This window comes from Suncus etruscus, chromosome X (assembly GCF_024139225.1).
Source record: "Suncus etruscus isolate mSunEtr1 chromosome X, mSunEtr1.pri.cur, whole genome shotgun sequence".
Lineage (NCBI taxonomy): Eukaryota > Metazoa > Chordata > Mammalia > Eulipotyphla > Soricidae > Suncus > Suncus etruscus.
The window spans coordinates 108,963,767-108,981,972 of NC_064868.1; the positions used below are offsets into that span (position 1 = coordinate 108,963,767).

At 41.9% G+C, this 18,206-nt stretch overlaps 1 protein-coding gene across 1 annotated transcript; it reads left to right on the forward strand.

The window, feature by feature from the left end:
- The first annotated feature begins 5,221 nt into the window (after positions 1 to 5,221).
- LOC125999002 (DDB1- and CUL4-associated factor 12-like protein 2) lies at positions 5,222 to 6,619 on the forward strand. Its single transcript, XM_049767010.1, has one exon. The coding sequence runs from the start codon at positions 5,222 to 5,224 to the stop codon at positions 6,617 to 6,619; it is 1,398 nt and encodes a 465-aa protein (XP_049622967.1).
- Positions 6,620 to 18,206: the final 11,587 nt, after the last annotated feature.

Here is an 18,206-nt window from a genome sequence, read left to right on the forward strand (position 1 = left end):
GTATTCAGGGGTTACTCCTGGCTGTATTCCCAGCAATAACCCCTGGGAGGCTCGGGGGACCATCTGGGATGCCAGGAATCGAAGCCAGTTTCATCCTGGGTGGGCAATGTGTAATGTGAAATATTTATGCATTGAAATATTACTCACCTGTTCAAAAGATGTAATCTTACATCTCTCCATCAATTGGATGGGACTAGATGAATTCATATTAGGTGAAATAAGTCAGAAGAAGAGTACAGAGTTATTTCATTTATATGCGGTGATTTAAAAATAAAACATATAACATACACTGAAAAGAAGCATTTGTTCCAAACTATGGCATTCAGGGTCTGAGCAAGCAGAATTCTAGACACAGTGGAAGAATTCTTGAAGAGTGGTGGGGAAATAAGGGCACTTTGCTATCCCACAATATATCATACAGCACCCACAACTATACACATCTCAAAATATGTCATACACATATAACCACAATATACGTAAGCCACTTTGCACACTTCAATCATACATGTATCCATATGTACCCAAAAATATCACACCCAGTTTACACTCTTGCCTTCCCAACCAACCGACACACAGCACAGTTCCCAAAACCACATTGCAGGCAAAAATAGCAGTTTGAATGCTCCCACACATGCATCCTTCATACACCCCATAGATCACAGGCACAAAGCACAGCCGAAGGCTAAGTCCTGGAGCCTGCCCCAGACCCCTTTCCTCAAGAAGGACACCAGTCCTGGCTCCAGAGAAGCCTAGATGCTAAAATAGAATTTGCTGTAAGAAAAACGCTCGTGCAGTCCAAATGTCAAGAGTAGTAGGGTGGGCCAGCACCTAGCTGGGGATTTTGCGGCTGGTCAGCAGCAGCCTCAGGCACCACTGCACAACTTCAGGGGCCTGATGCACCTTCTTCCAGCCCCAGGGCAGGCAGCAGCATGACTCCTGGTTGAGGTAACACTGGCCTGGGCAGCAAGTCATCACAGAGCTATGGGTCCAGGGCAAGGCATGAGCAATGCAGCCACAGGCTCCCCAGAAGCTCTGGGGAGGGTCTCACAGGGCTGAGGAAGATGTTGACCTGATTGTGCTGGGATTGACACGGGTGCCTCCGAGGTTGAGATAGCACAAGGCCGTTGGGTACTCTTGTACATCTAAAACATAAAATAATTTACAGCCTTGTAAACCAGTTACTGCATAAATATATCATTCTACAATATATTAAACAGAGTTCCTACAAACACACATACCATTCTCTAGATATGATCTCCAATTGTGGGTCTATCAATTTTGGTCTTTCAAAGGACACTATGTCTCAATTATGGGGAGCCAAATATATCTGAATATATATGGCCAGATTTCCAAGCCAGAGTGTAGGACTTAGTGCTCAGGGATCACTACTGGCTATGCTCAAGAGACTACAAGAGGTGCCAGGGATCAAATCTGGAGCATTGCAAGTTTTTACCCCTTACTTGGCTCCAGAAAAATAGGGCATGGATGTAGTAATTGGTGTTTCTTTGCTATGGTTAAGCTCCTTGTTCACTCTACTACTGGATGACCCAAGTGAGTTAATCTTTGCTAATCTGGCAGGCTTCTGTGCCAAAAGAGCCAGAGAGCTGCATTTATTTTTGTTTTTTGCTTTTGGGTCACACCCGGTGGTGCTCAGGCGTTACTCTTGGCTCTAAACTCAGAAATCTCTTCTAGCAGGCATGGTATTCCATATGGGATGCTGAGATTTGAAGGATAGTCCATCCTTGATCAGTTGTGTGCAAGGCAAACACCCTATTGCTGTGCTATCGCTCCAGCTCCCGAACACGAAGAGCTACATTTTTATCAAGTCTTTCTACCCATCACTTGCTGAATCCCAGGCTCTCTCACAGTGGCTTATTGTCTTCATCTAGGCCACCCTGTCTCTACAGATATCTGCAGCAGCATCCCATAAATTTGGATGCTACATAAACAAAGCTTAATTCTCTTTCACTGTTACCTCTCTCTTAATCTTCTGATCCCCACAGTTTCTAGGTATGGAAATGACTAAGGAAATGGAATGTGAATTCAAACTTTTGTGTTCAAGTATTGCATGCATCAGATATTAATATATTGAATTTAGACAAATCATTACCTCGAGGATAAGCCTAAATTCTCTCATCTCTAAAATGAAGATGATAACAGAGTAAATTATATTTGTATATGTTTTTATTGGTAAGATTGTGACAGAAATGCTTATAAGTAAAATATTATAGTAAAGGTGTTGATTGTAATGAAAAACAGGAAAATTTCTGGTTTAAACAGTTATACCTTATTGACTTAAACCATGCTCTGCTTTGACCTCAATCTTATTATGGACACTTTACCATCTACTAAGGAGTTTACAATATTCATTTGGATCAAGGCAATACTGAAGTAAACTGAAGAGTTTAACCTGCTCTCTGAACTATCTCCTTCCAGACTGGAACTCACCATGGATGTTTAAGAGTAGTTCACAGACCATCCTTATTAAATCTTAAAGACTTAGGCGAATAAATAAGTATATGTAAGTTAACCTTTGACTTTCTTTCTTTCTTTCTTTCTTTCTCTCTCTCTCCCTCCCTCCCTCTCTCCCTCCCTCCCTCTCTCCTTCTTTCTTTCTTTCTTTCTTTCTTTCTTCTTTCTTTCTTTCTTTCTTTCTTTCTTCTTTCTTTCTTTCTTTCTTTCTTTCTTCTTTCTTTCTTTCTTTCTTTCTTTCTTTCTTTCTTCTTTCTTTCTTTCTTTCTTCTTTCTTTCTTTCTTTCTTTCTTTCTTTCTTTCTTTCTTTCTTTCTTTCTTTCTTTCTTTCTTTCTTTCTTTCTTTCTTTCTTTCTTTCTTTCTTTCTTTCTTTCTTTCTTTCTTTCTTTCTTTCTTTCTTTCTTTCTTTCTTTATTGGTTTTTGGGTCACACCCAGCAGCGCTCAGGGATTACTCCTGGCTCTGAGCTCAAAAATCGCTCCTGACAGGCTCAGGAGACCATATGGGATGCTGGGATTCGAACCACTGTCCTTCAGCATGCAAGGCAAATACCTTAAACCTCTTTCCACCCCCAACCCTTGATTTTAGTGCCCTCAAAGCTTCTGTGCTATGGTTTTACAATCTGGTTTCTCATACCTTTATGAATTGCTGAAATGTCATGTTTTTACTGCACCTCTGAAAACAAAATGCAACCTCCTCCAAGAAGTCTTTCCTTATTTCAAGATCACCATCACCTTTTGCAATATGATGAATCTTATGGAGAGTTATTACAGTTTGGGTTCAAGAGAGTAGCTGGATAGGAGCTAAAGCAGTTGAGAAGGAGGGTTGGAAAGCCCTACCCTTAGGTTTGTACTTGGAATTCATGCACTTGAGACCACAAGGCCCGAGGGGAGAGGGGAAATAAACCAATGGGATGCAAAACAGTAAAACAGCTCCCAGGGTAAATATATCAGTAATTATATCAGTTATATTTTGTTTATTAGCAGAATAAAGAGCCATCATCTGGAATGTGTAACTGGTAATGTTTTCACCTGAACATTTCCCAAGTTCTCTGCAGCTCTAAACTAACAACATAGATCTTGCTATTCTCTAAACTCTGAAATGAAGCTCTAATTACTTTTGTCTTTGTAGCTGTTTTCTTCAGAAGAATTTCTTGATCTCTACCTCTGTAAAAGATCTTGCCAATTCCTCAACATCCCTCCTTAAAGATCAAAGTATTCTGTACCAGTCAATGGGGCTGAGACAGAACATAGAAGCAAGTGGCCCACCTTGGCACTTCTTTCCAGACTCCTGAAAGCTTGCAGGTGTAAGGAAAGTCAACATCTCTAAGGAATCCATCTTTCTATTTATACTATTCATCATATTTTCCAGCCTGCCCTGTACCAAGGGATACCACAGATGAGAAAGTAGAGTCTAAGGATATGATTTTGGATCACACTAGCAGAGCAGAAGTGGCAACTGAGTTTTGTCCTTGAAAGAGAAGTGGGCTTGAGAAATACTTGCATCTAGGCCTTAGAACCTCACCAGTAGTGACCTTTGAGCACAGCTAGTTGAAGACCTTGAGCATGGTTCTGATTTCCAACCCCCTCTCCCTAGATGCAAATCCCTCCAAATTTAAACTATATTTGAATTAGTTGACACTTTGCAAGACTATAGCAACAGGTGTGCTGGGAAAGGAGGAACTAGCAGGAATGCAAGAGCTCCAGGGTAGGTCTCTTCAATTTCCAAATCGCCCTTCAGCCACAACTGTATCCAATCTTTAGTCTAACCTATCAGCATTGCAGTCTTGACCATTGCTTTCTTTGCACAGAGCTTTTTCCAGATTTCCAACTTGGTGCTGGACTGATTTGAGTTTTCAACAGTTGACTTAAGTAAGGATTTCCTGGAGGTTAGCTGCTACCCTAAGAGTGCCAAAACATTCAGAATCTTTGTTCAGTTCAGGACTTAAGGATGTGTTTCACAAGTCCAGTTCCTGGTCTGGTGCTGATCCCAGAGATTCACTCACAATCACCTCCCCCTCTGCAGATATAGATACAGACACCCCACCCCTTGCACAGTAAAAGCTGGCTTAAAATTAAAAAAAAATCAGAATGTATTTAAAATGGATACCATGTATGATGCATCACAAAAACCAGAAGATGAGAAATAGTTCTCCAAATCCTATGCTACTTATTCAAAGTGAAAACCTGCATGGGGCCAATTTAAAATAATCATAATTAAAAGGCTAAGAAAACGGTCAAGGAGCATGCAATCTTGCAGAAATCCCTCCAATGGCACTTGATCTGGGCTCACAGGTCCTGAAGATAAAAGAAACGTTGATACCATATTTCACATCCCCCCTCCCCCAAAAAGATGGATTCTAGCCCCAGCTCGCTCAGCCCCGCCCCCACAGGACTCCGCCCCCACAGGACTCCGCCCCACAGGACCCCGCCCCTCTCTGCCGCGGCCTCTCAGCTCCCGCCGTTCTGGCTCCTCCCCAGACCACGCCCTTTCTGGCCACGCCCCCACGCCGCCCCGGGAGTCTTAACCGGCTCCCACTCGGACTTCACTCGCAGTTCCTGCCCAGGTCCGCTCTGCTCCGTCGCCTGCCTCGCCCCGCGCAGCTTCTGTCCCGCCGACCGCTCCCGACATCGGTAGGTCGTGCGCTGCTTCGCGTTCGGTCCGACCAACGGACTTTTCAGCCCACGCACGGGCCACTCGCTGCGGCCGCCGCCGTCCAGAGCGCTCTCTTCGCGGCGCCGGTCCCGCCATGGCTTCGCAGCCACAGCCAACAGGTAGCAGCATGGAGGAAGTGGACGAGGCGCGTTCTTTCGCCGAGTTGGAGGCCGAGGCGTCGCGTTCGGCTCCGTGGGAGCCTCAGCTGGCGCCCCGGGAGCAGCCCCGCCCGAGCAGCCGCTCGCTGGTGCAGTACCTAACGGGCCGCGAGTTGGGCGCGCCGGCTCGCCCCGGGCTGCAGAGCCTGCGAAGCGAGCTCCGCGCTTTGGCCGCGCAGAAGCTGCCCGAGGTGCTGACCGAGCGCGAGCTGTCGCTGGGCACCGTCAACAAGGTGTTCGCGTCGCAGTGGCTCAACGCCCGGGAGGTGGTGTGCGGTACCAAGTGCAACACGCTCTTCGTGCTAGACGTGCTGTCCGGCCACATCACCCACATCCCGCTGCTGGGGGACCGCCTGTCGCGGGCGCGCCCGCCGCGAGCGCGCCGGCTGCGCCGACGCCACTTGGCGTGTGGCATCCACACCGTCGAGCTGAATCCTTCCAAGACGCTGCTGGCCACCGGCGGAGAGAACCCCAGCAGCCTAGCCATCTACCAGCTGCCCCTCATGGAGCCCTTCTGCCTGGGCGACTATATGGGCCACCGCGATTGGATCTTCACCCTGGCCTGGATCAACGACCAAGTGGTGGCGAGTGGCTCCCGCGATGGCAGCGTGGCCATCTGGCGCATCGACGACAAAGTGCTCCAGAATGGCTGGAACCTGTCGGGGATGCCGGTCTATGCTCACATCCGTCCCCAGGATGTGGAGCCCATCCCCTGCGGGCCCACCTACACTTGCACCCGCAAGGTGCGAGCTCTGGCCTACACGGGCTTCAACCAGGAGCTGGCTGCCGTGACCCTGGATGGCTATTTCCACCTCTGGCGCGTCCACAACCACCTGTCCAGCATGACGTCCTTCAAGCTGCCCTACTGCCGGGACAATGTGTGCCTGACCTACTGCGACGGGCCTGGCTTGTTCGCCGTGGGCTCCCAGGCCCACATCTCCTTCCTGGATCTGCGCCAAAGCCAGCAGACCATCTGGCCCCTGTGCCCCGAAGAGGGTGGCACCGGCGTGCGCTCGCTCAGTTACTACCATCACCTCGTCACCGTGGGCACCGGCCACGGTGCCTTGCTCTTCTACGACGTCCGGGCCCAGAAGTTCTTGGAGATGCCAGAGGCCAAGCAGATCTGCTCTCCCTTTCGCCAGAAGCTGCGGCTCACCTGTGGCAAAGGCTGGATCAACTGCAACAGCATGTGGCTCAACTACTTCGAGGCGACCGACGACATGTCCAATGCCATCTACACCCACTGCTACAACAGGTCTGAGATGAAGCTCTTCGTGGCCGGGGGGCCCCTGCCATCAGGTCTCCAGGGGAACTATGCTGCTGTCTGGAGCTAAAAGGGGACAACCCTGTGGTTTTTTTGCCCAGTGGCCAGATGGCACCTGGCTTGGCTTTGCAGGCTCCTGAATGTTATTCCTTGTGTTTTATGTGTGATTTGATCTTGTGTATAAGAGAATGATTGAGAGGGAAAGAGGGAGAGGAGAGTGGGAGAAGATAGAGGAGAGTAAAGATAGTGAGAAGAAAAGAGAGGAAGAGAGTAAATAGGGAATAGAGAAGAAAAGAGGAGACTTTGCAGGTGGTCAGAACCTTAGATTTTAATACTTGGCTATTCCTCTCTGAAAGACCAAAGTTTTTGAATTCATATACAGATAAGGTGGTCTAATTCTTACTTTGTGTTCCCTTGGGTTGATATTCATATTTTCTCTCTAATGCCATAGGCTTGTGGTTTTACATTTATGCACATTTTCTTTCTTTATACCTGCATTACAACGGTACTAATTTTTGTAGCAAATATCTGGTTTATTAAGATTTTTTTAACAATATTTTACATTTCTGGTCTACAGAGGGAACCATAGTTTGATGGCATTGTTCCAATTGAAAAGAAAATAGAAGTTCTACATAACTGACTTTTGGAAACATTCCAGTTCAAGTTAAAATGGTAGTGTGTTGTGTATGTAAACATTTCAGTGGGATTATTTGTTTCTGACCCTATTATTATGTATCTGACCCCACCATTGGGTGGTACCTGATTCTAGGGTATAAAAGCAAGTGTCTGTGGAAGGCAGGGGCTTTTGGCTGGAACTAATGCTGAGGCTTTTGGCTTCAGTCTTGTCCTCCGAATAAAGCAAATTAGGACTTCTCAAAATGTCTCCTTTTATCTCTTACTTTTAGTTAATGATAGTTTTACATTTGGATTCAGTTTTTGTCTAATATGAAAGTAGGGAAAATAGCCTCATTAAAATTAAAGCTCATTTGAAATAGACTGGTTCTGAAGTATAGTGGTTAATTTATCACACTTGACATTTTGAGAAGTCCTAATTTGCCTTTGCGGAGAGGATTGTATTGTAGGTGAGAGCTCGGAGGCCTCTACCACCCTGTTCAGCCTGCGGTTCTGAGGTGAATGCAGCGGGTAAAAGGCTAGCAGGCAGTCAGGCTTGTGAATGTATCAGCTTTATTCGGATACTTGCTTTTATACCCTAGAATCAGATACCACCAATGGTGGGGTCAGGTACCACCCAATGGTGGGAGCAGAATCAGGTACCACCCTAGGGTGGGAGCAGAATGCCAGGGTCAGTAACATAATCCCGTTGAAATGCTTATGTTTTATATTTTGTTTTTTTTTAGTTCAAAAGTTACTCTTTGGGGGCCAATGTGATAGATGACGCAGTGGGCATAGATTCCATCTCTTGCATCCCATATGGTCTGCCACCAGGAGTGACTTCAGAGTAGCACCAGCTATTGCCTAAAAACTAACCAAAAAATTGACATGCACACATACACAAAGAAAAACCAAGAAAAGCACACACAAAAACATTTACTCTTTTGGGAAAAAAGTTCTTATGGCTTCTTGTTTTTAGACCAAAGTGTCAATTTGGTACATCACTCTAGGAATATAAAACATTCTGTCGATTCCATATTCAGAATTCATCTGAGAATCAAGCATGTTCTTAAGCCATTAAGTTTTTGAGACCTGTTGCTTTTAAAGGTAAATGAATGTGAATTCTTTTCACTTTGTGCCTTAGTAACTATCAAGACTTGTGAAAATTTTTGAGTAGTTCTGCTGAAGAAACTTTTACTGCCATTGTTCAAAGCAGGGAATCTAAGTGTAAATGCACAATTTTGTCTAGCAGGCTGGACAAAATGTGTATTGACCTAGGATATAGACTAGATATTTTTGCTGTTGCTGTTGTTTTTTATTGCCAGATATTTTTGGACATACTTTTAAAATATCCAGCTGGCTTAATAGTTAAATTACAAAAAAGCACACACACAGTACACACACACAACACATACACACACACAACACACACACACACACAAAAGTAAGCCCAGTTTCTCTTCCTTCTGAGATATTGTTCATTTGTGAAGTTCAAATTAATAAGACTATGTTAGTAAACTCCTAAGATTCTTGTGTAAAATAAAATATATTGTTAATATAGTGATGTAACAACCTTCACTGTAGTGCAGTACAATGTACAGTTATCAAAGGCATAGGGAATTTGGTTTAAGCATATATAGGAGATTAAATGTAAATTGGATTCATTTCAAAGAAAGTATTTTGGAACTCAGATGCAAATTGTGGAATGGTAAAAATAATAGGTTGCATTTCTCCATATGTGCAAATATTGGACAGGAGGAGGGGCTTTACTGTTCCTCAAAACTGGCCAGCTTGTGCTGACCTTGGATGAGTATTGTGGCATATCTTTTTCCTTAAATATTTGGCCATGATCTATGTGTTATTCACTTGAAAATATAAACCGAGTAATGTGACATTTAAACTGACTTTAAGAAATGAAGAAAGCAAACTTTTGTTTATGTAAGTTGTTTAAACAGTTTATATAGTTGTTGTTATACACCATTAAAATTCATTTCTGTGTTTGTGCCAACCTCCAGCTCAGTTGTAAATGCATTGAGAGCAAAGAAAATAACCATAGTCTTTATGTCTTTATAGTCTCTTCTTTGCAAAGTATATAACTGCCAACTTTATAGTCACTCATTTTTCCACTTGTGCCTAGAAAATCATAGGTAATCAATAAATATGTGACTTAATGTATTTGCCTCTGGAGATCTAAAGTTCAAGGTTATTAAAATAAATACAGAAATAAATTTGAAAAAATGATACTTGTTGTGTCTCTTTTTCTTATTATAAATGTGCCCTAATTCCCAAGTAAACCCATGGTGTTTTTGATCTATTTACTCATAATACTGCCACAGGCTACTGATACTGATGCTTATTCATAAAAATGGTATATAAACATAAAATTAAATGTGTGGGGCTGGAGTGATAGTAAAGTGGATAGGGTGTTTGCCTTGCACAATGCCAATCAGGATTCGTCCCCTGCATCCCATAGACCTCTTGAGCACTGCCAGGAGTAACTACTGAGCAATGCCTGGGTGTGGGCCAAAATAAACCCAAACAAACCCATAAACAAAATAAAATAACATGTAACAAAATAAAACGTGTAAATTTTAGATGGCATTGAGATTTAATACTTGATAATACTTATATCTCAAGATTTTTAAAAATATTTTTCAGAAAATAAATTTTAAATATTTAGTTTGTCTTTGTAAAGGACTAAGGTTAGAATAATAAATACTTAAAACCCTATTGGCAACAAGTTTGTAAATCACAGTGCCTATGTAAAACAATAAAATATATGTATGTACACATATGCATATAGTCATACAAACAATTGCTGCTAATATGAATGTTGCCTAGTAAATTAAACTAATATTCACTATCTACTTATATCTTTTTAGAGTATCTTAAAAATATCTTGTCATGGAGCTGGAGCGAGTGATAGCACAGCAGTAGAGTGTTTGCTTTGCAAGTGGTCAGTTCAGGAGGGACCTGAGTTCAAGCCCCAGGGTCCCATATGATTCTCCGAGCCAGGAGCATTTTTCTGAGCACAGAATGAGGAGTAACCCCCGAGTGCCACCGAGTGTGGCCCAAAAAAACAAAAAAAATTGTCATTATTTTGGGACATTAATGGATTGTCTTTTTTGGGAGGAAAACACTTTAGTGTGGATGTTTTTTTTAGGGTGTCAAACTCCTGCGATGCTGAGGACTTATTTACTGGCTCTACGCCCAGAGATCACATCTGGTGGGGCTTAGGGAACCATACATGGTTCGAGCATGCTAGGCTCGAACCCTGTAGGACGTATATATCATTGGCTCTCTGGTGGAAGAGCTACAGTACAATGGGTGGGGCCCCTGTTTCATCCACCAAGACCAACCCGGGTTGTTTCCCTGACACCCCATATTCTCTCCTGACCCCAGCCAAGTTTGATTACTGAGCACAGACCAGAAATAAGCCCTGAGCACTTCGGGTAGGTCTCTCAAACCAATAAATACACTTTTTTAAGTTTTGGGCCACATTCGGTGACACTCAAGGGTTACTCCTGCTTATGCACTCAGAAATCGCCTCTGGGGGCCAGATCTGTAGCGCAAGCTGTAAGTGCCTTTCAAGCACTAGCCTAGGACAGACCACAGTTCATTCCCCCTCCCGCCCCCCTCCTCCAGCATCTCATATGGTCCCCTAAGCCAGGAGCAATTTCTGAGCTCATAGCAGGAGTAACCTCTGAGCGTCAATGGGTGTGGCACAAAAACAAAACAAAACAAAAAATCGTGTCTGACTTGGGGGACCATATGGGATGCTGGGCATCCAACCAAGGTTGGTACTAGGTCGGCCACGTGCAAGGCAAAAGCCCTACTGCTGCGAGATCACTGGGGCCCCAATAAATACATTTTTTAAAAGGTACAGAATGGAGCTTGAACAAAAAAAAAACAGCAGGTTAGGGTCTTGCCTCATAAGCTATGGCCTAGCACTCGATCCTCAGCAGTTCATAAGGCTCTAGAACCCGGTGGGAGTGATCCCTGAGCACCTTCGGGTATTGCCGTGTCCTCCTCCTCAAAAAGAGAAGAAACATGAATGCTTTGATTGGTTACCTGCCTGTACCCTTCAATACTGAATAACCTCAAAAATGTCCATTTCTTAGATGATATCTTGAGGGGGGTAGGGGAGGACTCCTCAGATAATGAGGTCAGAGGTTCAGTGACAGGCTTTGATAATGTGGAACTTGTGGATATCTGGACATCATGGTGCTTGTGTGACCTCCAGGATCACACACAGCTATGCCTGGGAGACCTTCCAGGACCACACTGGGTTATGCTCAGAGGGCTCAAGGACTGCACTTGGCAGTGCTCAGAAGTTCAAGATCCAGGGATTTAAAATGATAGAGTTCATGTTCTTGCTATCTCCCCACCCCTTATAGATTCGAGATGCCAAATTATATCTTTGTCCTTAAAAAAGTTAATTTCAGGGGCTGGAGAGGTGGCACCAGTGGTAGGACGTTTGCCTTGCCTGCGCTAGCCTAGGACTGACTGCAGTTTGATCCCCCTGCGTCTGATATGGTTCCCCAAGTCAGGGCAATTTCTGAGCACAGAGCCAGGAATAACCCCTGAGCGTCACCGGGTATGGCCCAATAAAACAAAAAACAAAACAAGAAAAATAATAATAATTGCATAACCAGAGATACTATAGTGGGTAAGGTGCCACAAACAAAAAAATTATCAAAAGAAAACAAAATAAACAATTATATTGCCTTACTACTTACGTATTTATATTAATCCAAAATTTAATTATTTTGACACACTTTCAATTTAGAGGAACAAACTTATCTATGAAGTATAATAAAGTAAGCTGTCTGGTGTTAGTGAAAAATAAACCATGTGGACACTCCCCAAAACTCCTCATAAATCTAATCTAATTAAAATAAACAAGGTAGTGCAAATATTTGTGTCCAAATTGCCTAAAAGACAAATTAAGGGGCCGGAGAGATAGCATGGAGGTAAGGTGTTTGCCTTTCATGCAGAAGGTCGGTGATTCGAATCCCTGTATCCCATATGGTCCCCTGAGCCTGCCAGGAGGGATTTCTGAGCATAGAGCCAGGAGTAACCCCTGAGCACAGCCAGGTGTGACCGAAAAACAAAAACAAAAACAAAAAACAAAACAAACAAAAAAAGACTTAAATTAGGGACCAGAGCAACAGAAGAGTGAGTAGGGTGTTTGACTTGCATATGGCCTACCCTGATTCGATTCAGGCATTGCACTGAGCCTGCCAGGAGGTTTTTTGTTTGTTTGTTTGTTTAATTAAAATTTTTTTTTTAATTTGAAAAATAATTTTTTAATTTTTATTGTGACTAAAGTGAATTACAAATCTTTCACAGTGATCTTTAAGGTACAGGGCCAGAGTGGTGGCACTGCAGGTAATGCTCTGCCTTGCAAGCGCTAGCCTAGGAAGGTCCACGGTTTGAACCCTCCCACCCCCTGCGTCCAATATGGTCCCCCAAGCCAGGTGCGATTTCTGAGCACATAGCCAGGAGTAACCCCTGAGAGTCACTGGGTATGGTTGAAAAAAAATGTAAGCTACATAGTGAAAATGAATGAGGGCCATTCCCACCACCAGTGTTGTCCTCCCTCCACCCCTGTTCCCGGTTCTCGGCATGCATCCCTTATCCCCCTTCTTTACTCCCCAGAATGCTAGTTTAACTGGCCTCCATTTGTACAGCTTGTTGTAGATGGGGTATCGATTCTGCTGTCGATGACTTTGGGTTTGGTGTTAAAGTATGATCATTTTTTATTTCCACCAAATGTTCATAAGACTCTCTGGTCCTGGTACCACCCATTTCCCCCCTCAATTTATGAGGCTGAATAAGATGATTAAAGTTATGTGGTTCTGATGGGGATAGAAAGGAAAAGAAAAAAAAAGGAGGAAAAAAAGAAGAAAAAAATCTGGGAGGAGTCCGTCTGATTGTTATAAATATCAATTTAGAAAAAAGAAAGGGGAAAAAGAAAAAGGTAAGAAAACAGAACAAAACAAAAACAACAAAACAGAGTAGAGCCAGGTGTAACCCCCCGAGGTTGCTGGGTTTGGCCCCAAAACAAACAACAAAAACATGTAAGTTTCAGGCTGGAGAAGTCTAAGGGGAAGAAGTTAAGACCTCGTAAATTCTTTTTTTGTTTGTTTGTTTTTGGTTTTGGTTTTTGGCACACCCGTTGACGCTCAGGGGTTACTCCTGGCTATGTGCTCAGAAATTGCCCCTGGCTTGTGGGGACCATATGGGACGCTGGGGGATCGAACCGCAGTCCGTCCTACGCTAGCACTTGCAAGGCAGACACCTTACCTCTAGTGCCACCTTCCCGGCCCCAGGACCTTGTAAATTCTAACCAGGTTCAATTCTCAGTACCACATATGATCCCCAACACTGCGGAGAGTCACTCTTAAGCACAGAGCCAATAGTAAGCTCTTATCATTGCTGAATGTAGCCCCCAAACCCTCCAAAATAATAAGAAAAAAAGCAAGTTCATTAGTTTATTGAAAACATTTATTGTTCAATGATCACCTCTGCTAGCATATTTGCTTATTTCAGAGATTTGCAAACAGGAAGTCATTAGAGTTACCTGTAGATATTTTAGAAGTGAGATCTTTTAACCTTAACCCAGAATTAATGAAAAAAAATTTTTCCTTCTAAAGACACCATTTTATCTCAATTCAGTGCTTTGAATTTACTCTCCCCAAAATCAAATGAAACAGCAACCACAAAACAAGAAATCTACCCTAGAGACTCTGGTGTAGCAGAGTAGAAATATATCTGATCCATTAATCACAAAAACCCATTAAATAAAAGGAAAACTCTATATAGCATTGAGATTATATATTACTAGTCTGAGTATATGGAAATAACTGAATCCAAAGCTGCCTGAGAAGACCATGGAGGGACTCCCAGAAGAGGCAATATTTGAGCTCAGTGTCAAAAGAAAATAGGAGTGGGAAAAGCAAACATTGGTTTGAAAATAAGCTTGTTAAAGAGGTTAGAGGTAGAAACATAGATATGGAGTCATCATTAAAGAAATGGGACTTACTTGCAAAAGAAAAAGAAGGTTCAGATGCCAGCGTGTGCAGTCTTTACTACAAAATTCACTTTTCTTTTGAAAATTGGCACTTCAGTAATACATTGATCACTATATAATTGTCATCTAGTTAAAATTAAGATCACATAGATGTTAAGTCAGTTTTAAGTGAATATTAAGTGCTCCTTCATGATTCCCTAAGATGATAACGTTTCATCTTTCCTTTGGGAATAATGAACTTTTTTTCTGTGAAAGGGATTCCCAAGAAATGAATCAGGGGGGGATGAGGACATTCCTTGGGATCTATCAAGTCACCCACACAATGGGTAAAGGCTGAGGTGGTGCTCAGGTCTAGTGATGCTGAGAAGTTATCAATGGCCTCAGGGTGCTGAGGACTGAAGAAAATTGGGTCTCACACTTTAGCCCTTTAAGCTGTCTCCAGGTCAAATAATCTACTTTTCCATTTCTGTGATACAATTATATTAAGCACTAAATTATAAACATTTTTAGATCTATCAAATCTTACTATTCTTTAAAATATATGACTTTTATTTTTATTTTATTTATATTTTAGGAGTGATTTTTGTGTCCTTTGTAGAATATAGGGCTTTCTACCATTGGTTATGAATAAAGGTTTATATTGATGACGATTCCTTCCTTACAAATTGCTTTTTTGTTTCGCTATTTTGGAGGTACAATGCTCTAAACATATTGATGATATCAATGAGAGCAATGATGCTATTTTCACCCTTTCTAATGCCATTATTGTACCAGTCTCTGTTTCAACCTAGGACATTAATGTTTCATGTTGATTAAATTTTAACATCTAAATTGCTCTTTTATGTTACACACAAATGATTATCTTGAATGTTCCATTGAAAGGACAGCAACTTTATTTTCCTTTAGGCTTCTAGTAAATTCTTCAAATAACATCCCTGGGAACCTCAAAAATGGCTCCTTTAGCTTCTCTTTTTTTGCTAATCCAGAGATAAAGAGTTGTATTCTTCACTTAATTATGCCTTGTATGACTAATAGCCTGTTTACCCAATCAATGCCTTACTCAGCATTTGTTCAGGAGTACATATTAAAAATGGAATCATATATTCCCGCATTGACTCATATTGTAATTTTATCGTATCATTTTTATTAAAGATTGATTTCCGTTTTACAGTTTTCTAACCATTGGTCTTGCCTCCACCTCTGAAACATGTATGTACTTTAGTCTTCAAGTAAAGAGTATTATTATGAATTCTAATATTTTTAATATAATTTTTATTTTGATCATAGTGGCTTACATATTGTTGACAATAATATTTTAGGTACATATTTACATAAAATCAGGGGGGATTCCCATCCCCAAAGTGTCCTCCCTACAATAATCATGATCCCCAGTTCCAAAGGTCCGGCAGAGACAATTGTTACGGAATGGGGCTTCTGGAAGCACAAAGAAAGACGCTATCCTAGGTGCCATCCTAGGTTCAGTGTAAAGACCAAGATCACCAACCACAGAAGATGGATTAAAATGACACTGAGGTAACAGAACCTCTAGAATCACAAAGACTGACTTCATCATAAGTCCCACCTCAGGAATTCTAATATTTTAAAAAAATATTAAGGTTTAATTTCAGAACTCCACAAATTAATTCTTATCATTATGAAGTTTTTTGTTAAGTAAATGTGTTTGGCTTGTAGATATCCCCAGGGAATGATAAATAATCTAGTTTTTTCTTTAACTTTAAAAGCTGTGGAATTTTAAAATTTGTTTTGGTTTGCTTAGAGGCCACACTCAGAAATGCTTTGGGATCTGCACTTAGGAATCACTCCTGGTGGGGCTCAGGCGATCATATGTGGTGCTTAAAATCCAAGCCAGCTCCCTGCAAAACAAGAGCCCTACCCAATGTACAATCTTTCCAGCCCCATAAAAACTGGAATATTTTACTCAGTTTTGAAAAGTTGAAATGCTTTACTGAGTCAGAAATAATACGAATGTAATGCAAATGTTTCTTTGACTGCTTAAACATCAGGGGCTGGTTGTTTATTCTTATATTTATGTACTTATGAATGTATGCAATCTCATTCGTGGAAAAATACAAATGACAATATTTTGCACAATTTTTTACTGTTTGGTTCACTAGTATTAAGTGTAATTGCATTGTTAGTCTACCAATCCCCAGATATTTTTTTATGCTACAAAATTGAAACTACTTCCATTAATCTCTTTTACATATCTCCCCTCTTCACTAATTCACGGAAACAATTGTTCTACTTTTCCTTGATTTACATTTGAATTTAACTTAAGTGACTGGCAAACGATATTCATCTATTGTTAAGAATGTCTTACATGACTTATTATCATTTCCTTTAGATTCATTCATGTTGTGTCATGTGCTAAACTTCTAGTTCTTTTAAAGGACAAGAGATTTTCCGTTATATGTAAATGTCACATTATTTTGTTCACTTAACCTTCGTTAGGCACTGGGCTTGTTTCATCTGTTAGTTATTGGGAGTCAGTACTATAAACAAAGGTATGCAAATATTTATTCCAATTTCTGTTTTTTTTTTTTTTTTTTTGGTTTTTGGGCCACACCCAGTGACACTCAGAGGTTACTCCTGGCTATACTCTCAGAAATTACCCTGGTTCGGGGGAGCATATGGGATGCCAGGGGATCAAACCGCAGTCGGTCCTAGGTTAGCATGTACAAAGCAAATGCTCTACTGCTTGTGTCACCGCTCTAGCCCCTCAAATTCTGCTCTTATTTATTTTTTGGAGATTAGCAAGAAGTGCTAAAACTGTGTGGTAGTCTAATTATGTTTAGAGGTATTTTCTGTGGTGTTTATACCACTGCGTATAATTTCTCATAATTCTCAAGGGCTCCGTTTCTCCACATCCTAACCAACATTTGCAATTTTCTTTTGTTGTTGTTCTGGAATGTCAGAGAATTCATTTGAACTAGTTTCAGTTTATAACTAATTTATACATGCATTCCAGTACAATCCATCTAGGGTCGCTCCTGGCTGGATTTGCAGGGGTTTGCAGTGCTAAGGATTAAATCAGGGACTCTTTCATGCAACGAATAGGTTTACACTTCTGACTTATCTTTATTATTCCTCCAGCCTGATCATTAAATATTAATGAAGTGCACTACATATAGGACTAAATATATAGCTGTGATTTTTTTGTTTCTTTTTTTTTTTTTGGCCACACCCGGTGACACTCAGAGATTACTTCTGGCTATGGACTCAGAAATTGCTCCTGGCTTGGGGGACCATATGGGATGGCGGGGATCGAACCCAGGTCTATCCTGGGTCAGTCGTGTGCAAGGCAAGCACCCTACTGCTGCACTACCACTCTGCCCCATAGCTGTGATTTTTGTGGGAAGTCATGATGATTTAACTATGGGCAAATAATCTTGAAATATTAATTGAAAAATATTTTCTTTATATTTATACACTCTTCATGAATTATTATATATATGAAATATTTTCTTTATATATTCTCCCTGAAAACATATCAAGTAGGGTAGGGCAGAGAGCTAGTACAGGTGATAAGGATTTCGGCTTGCAAGCATCCAACTCAGTTTGAGCTCTAGCATCCTACATGGTATCCTGAGCTCTGCTCATGGATCATGGATATTCACATGGATAAGTAATTTTACTGAAAACTTCATTGAAACGGGAAGAAACCAAAAATCCTCCTTTCCTCCAAAGTCCTGGCAGTGAGGTTCTCAGACTCAGGCATTCTGGATATCATTTGTTGTTGTTGTTTTTTGGGATGCACCCCGTGACTCTCAGGGGTTACTCCTGACTCTGTGCTCAGAAATAGCTCCTGGTTTGGGGGACAATATGGGACGCCGGGGATCAAACCCAGGTCCGCCCTAGGCTAGCCGGCAAGGCAGAAGCTTTACCATTTGCACCCCAATTCTGGATTCCTTGTAGGCAAAAGAGGGCACCTAAGTGAGCGGAGCAAGGGGGTCAGAGGTGAGAGGTCGCTGGAGGCACTGACCACTCA

Excerpts from the sequence above, each read along its gene's own strand:
- LOC125999002 (XM_049767010.1), top strand. The coding sequence starts at position 5,222 with ATGGCTTCGCAGCCACAGCCAACAGGTAGCAGCATGGAGGAAGTGGAC.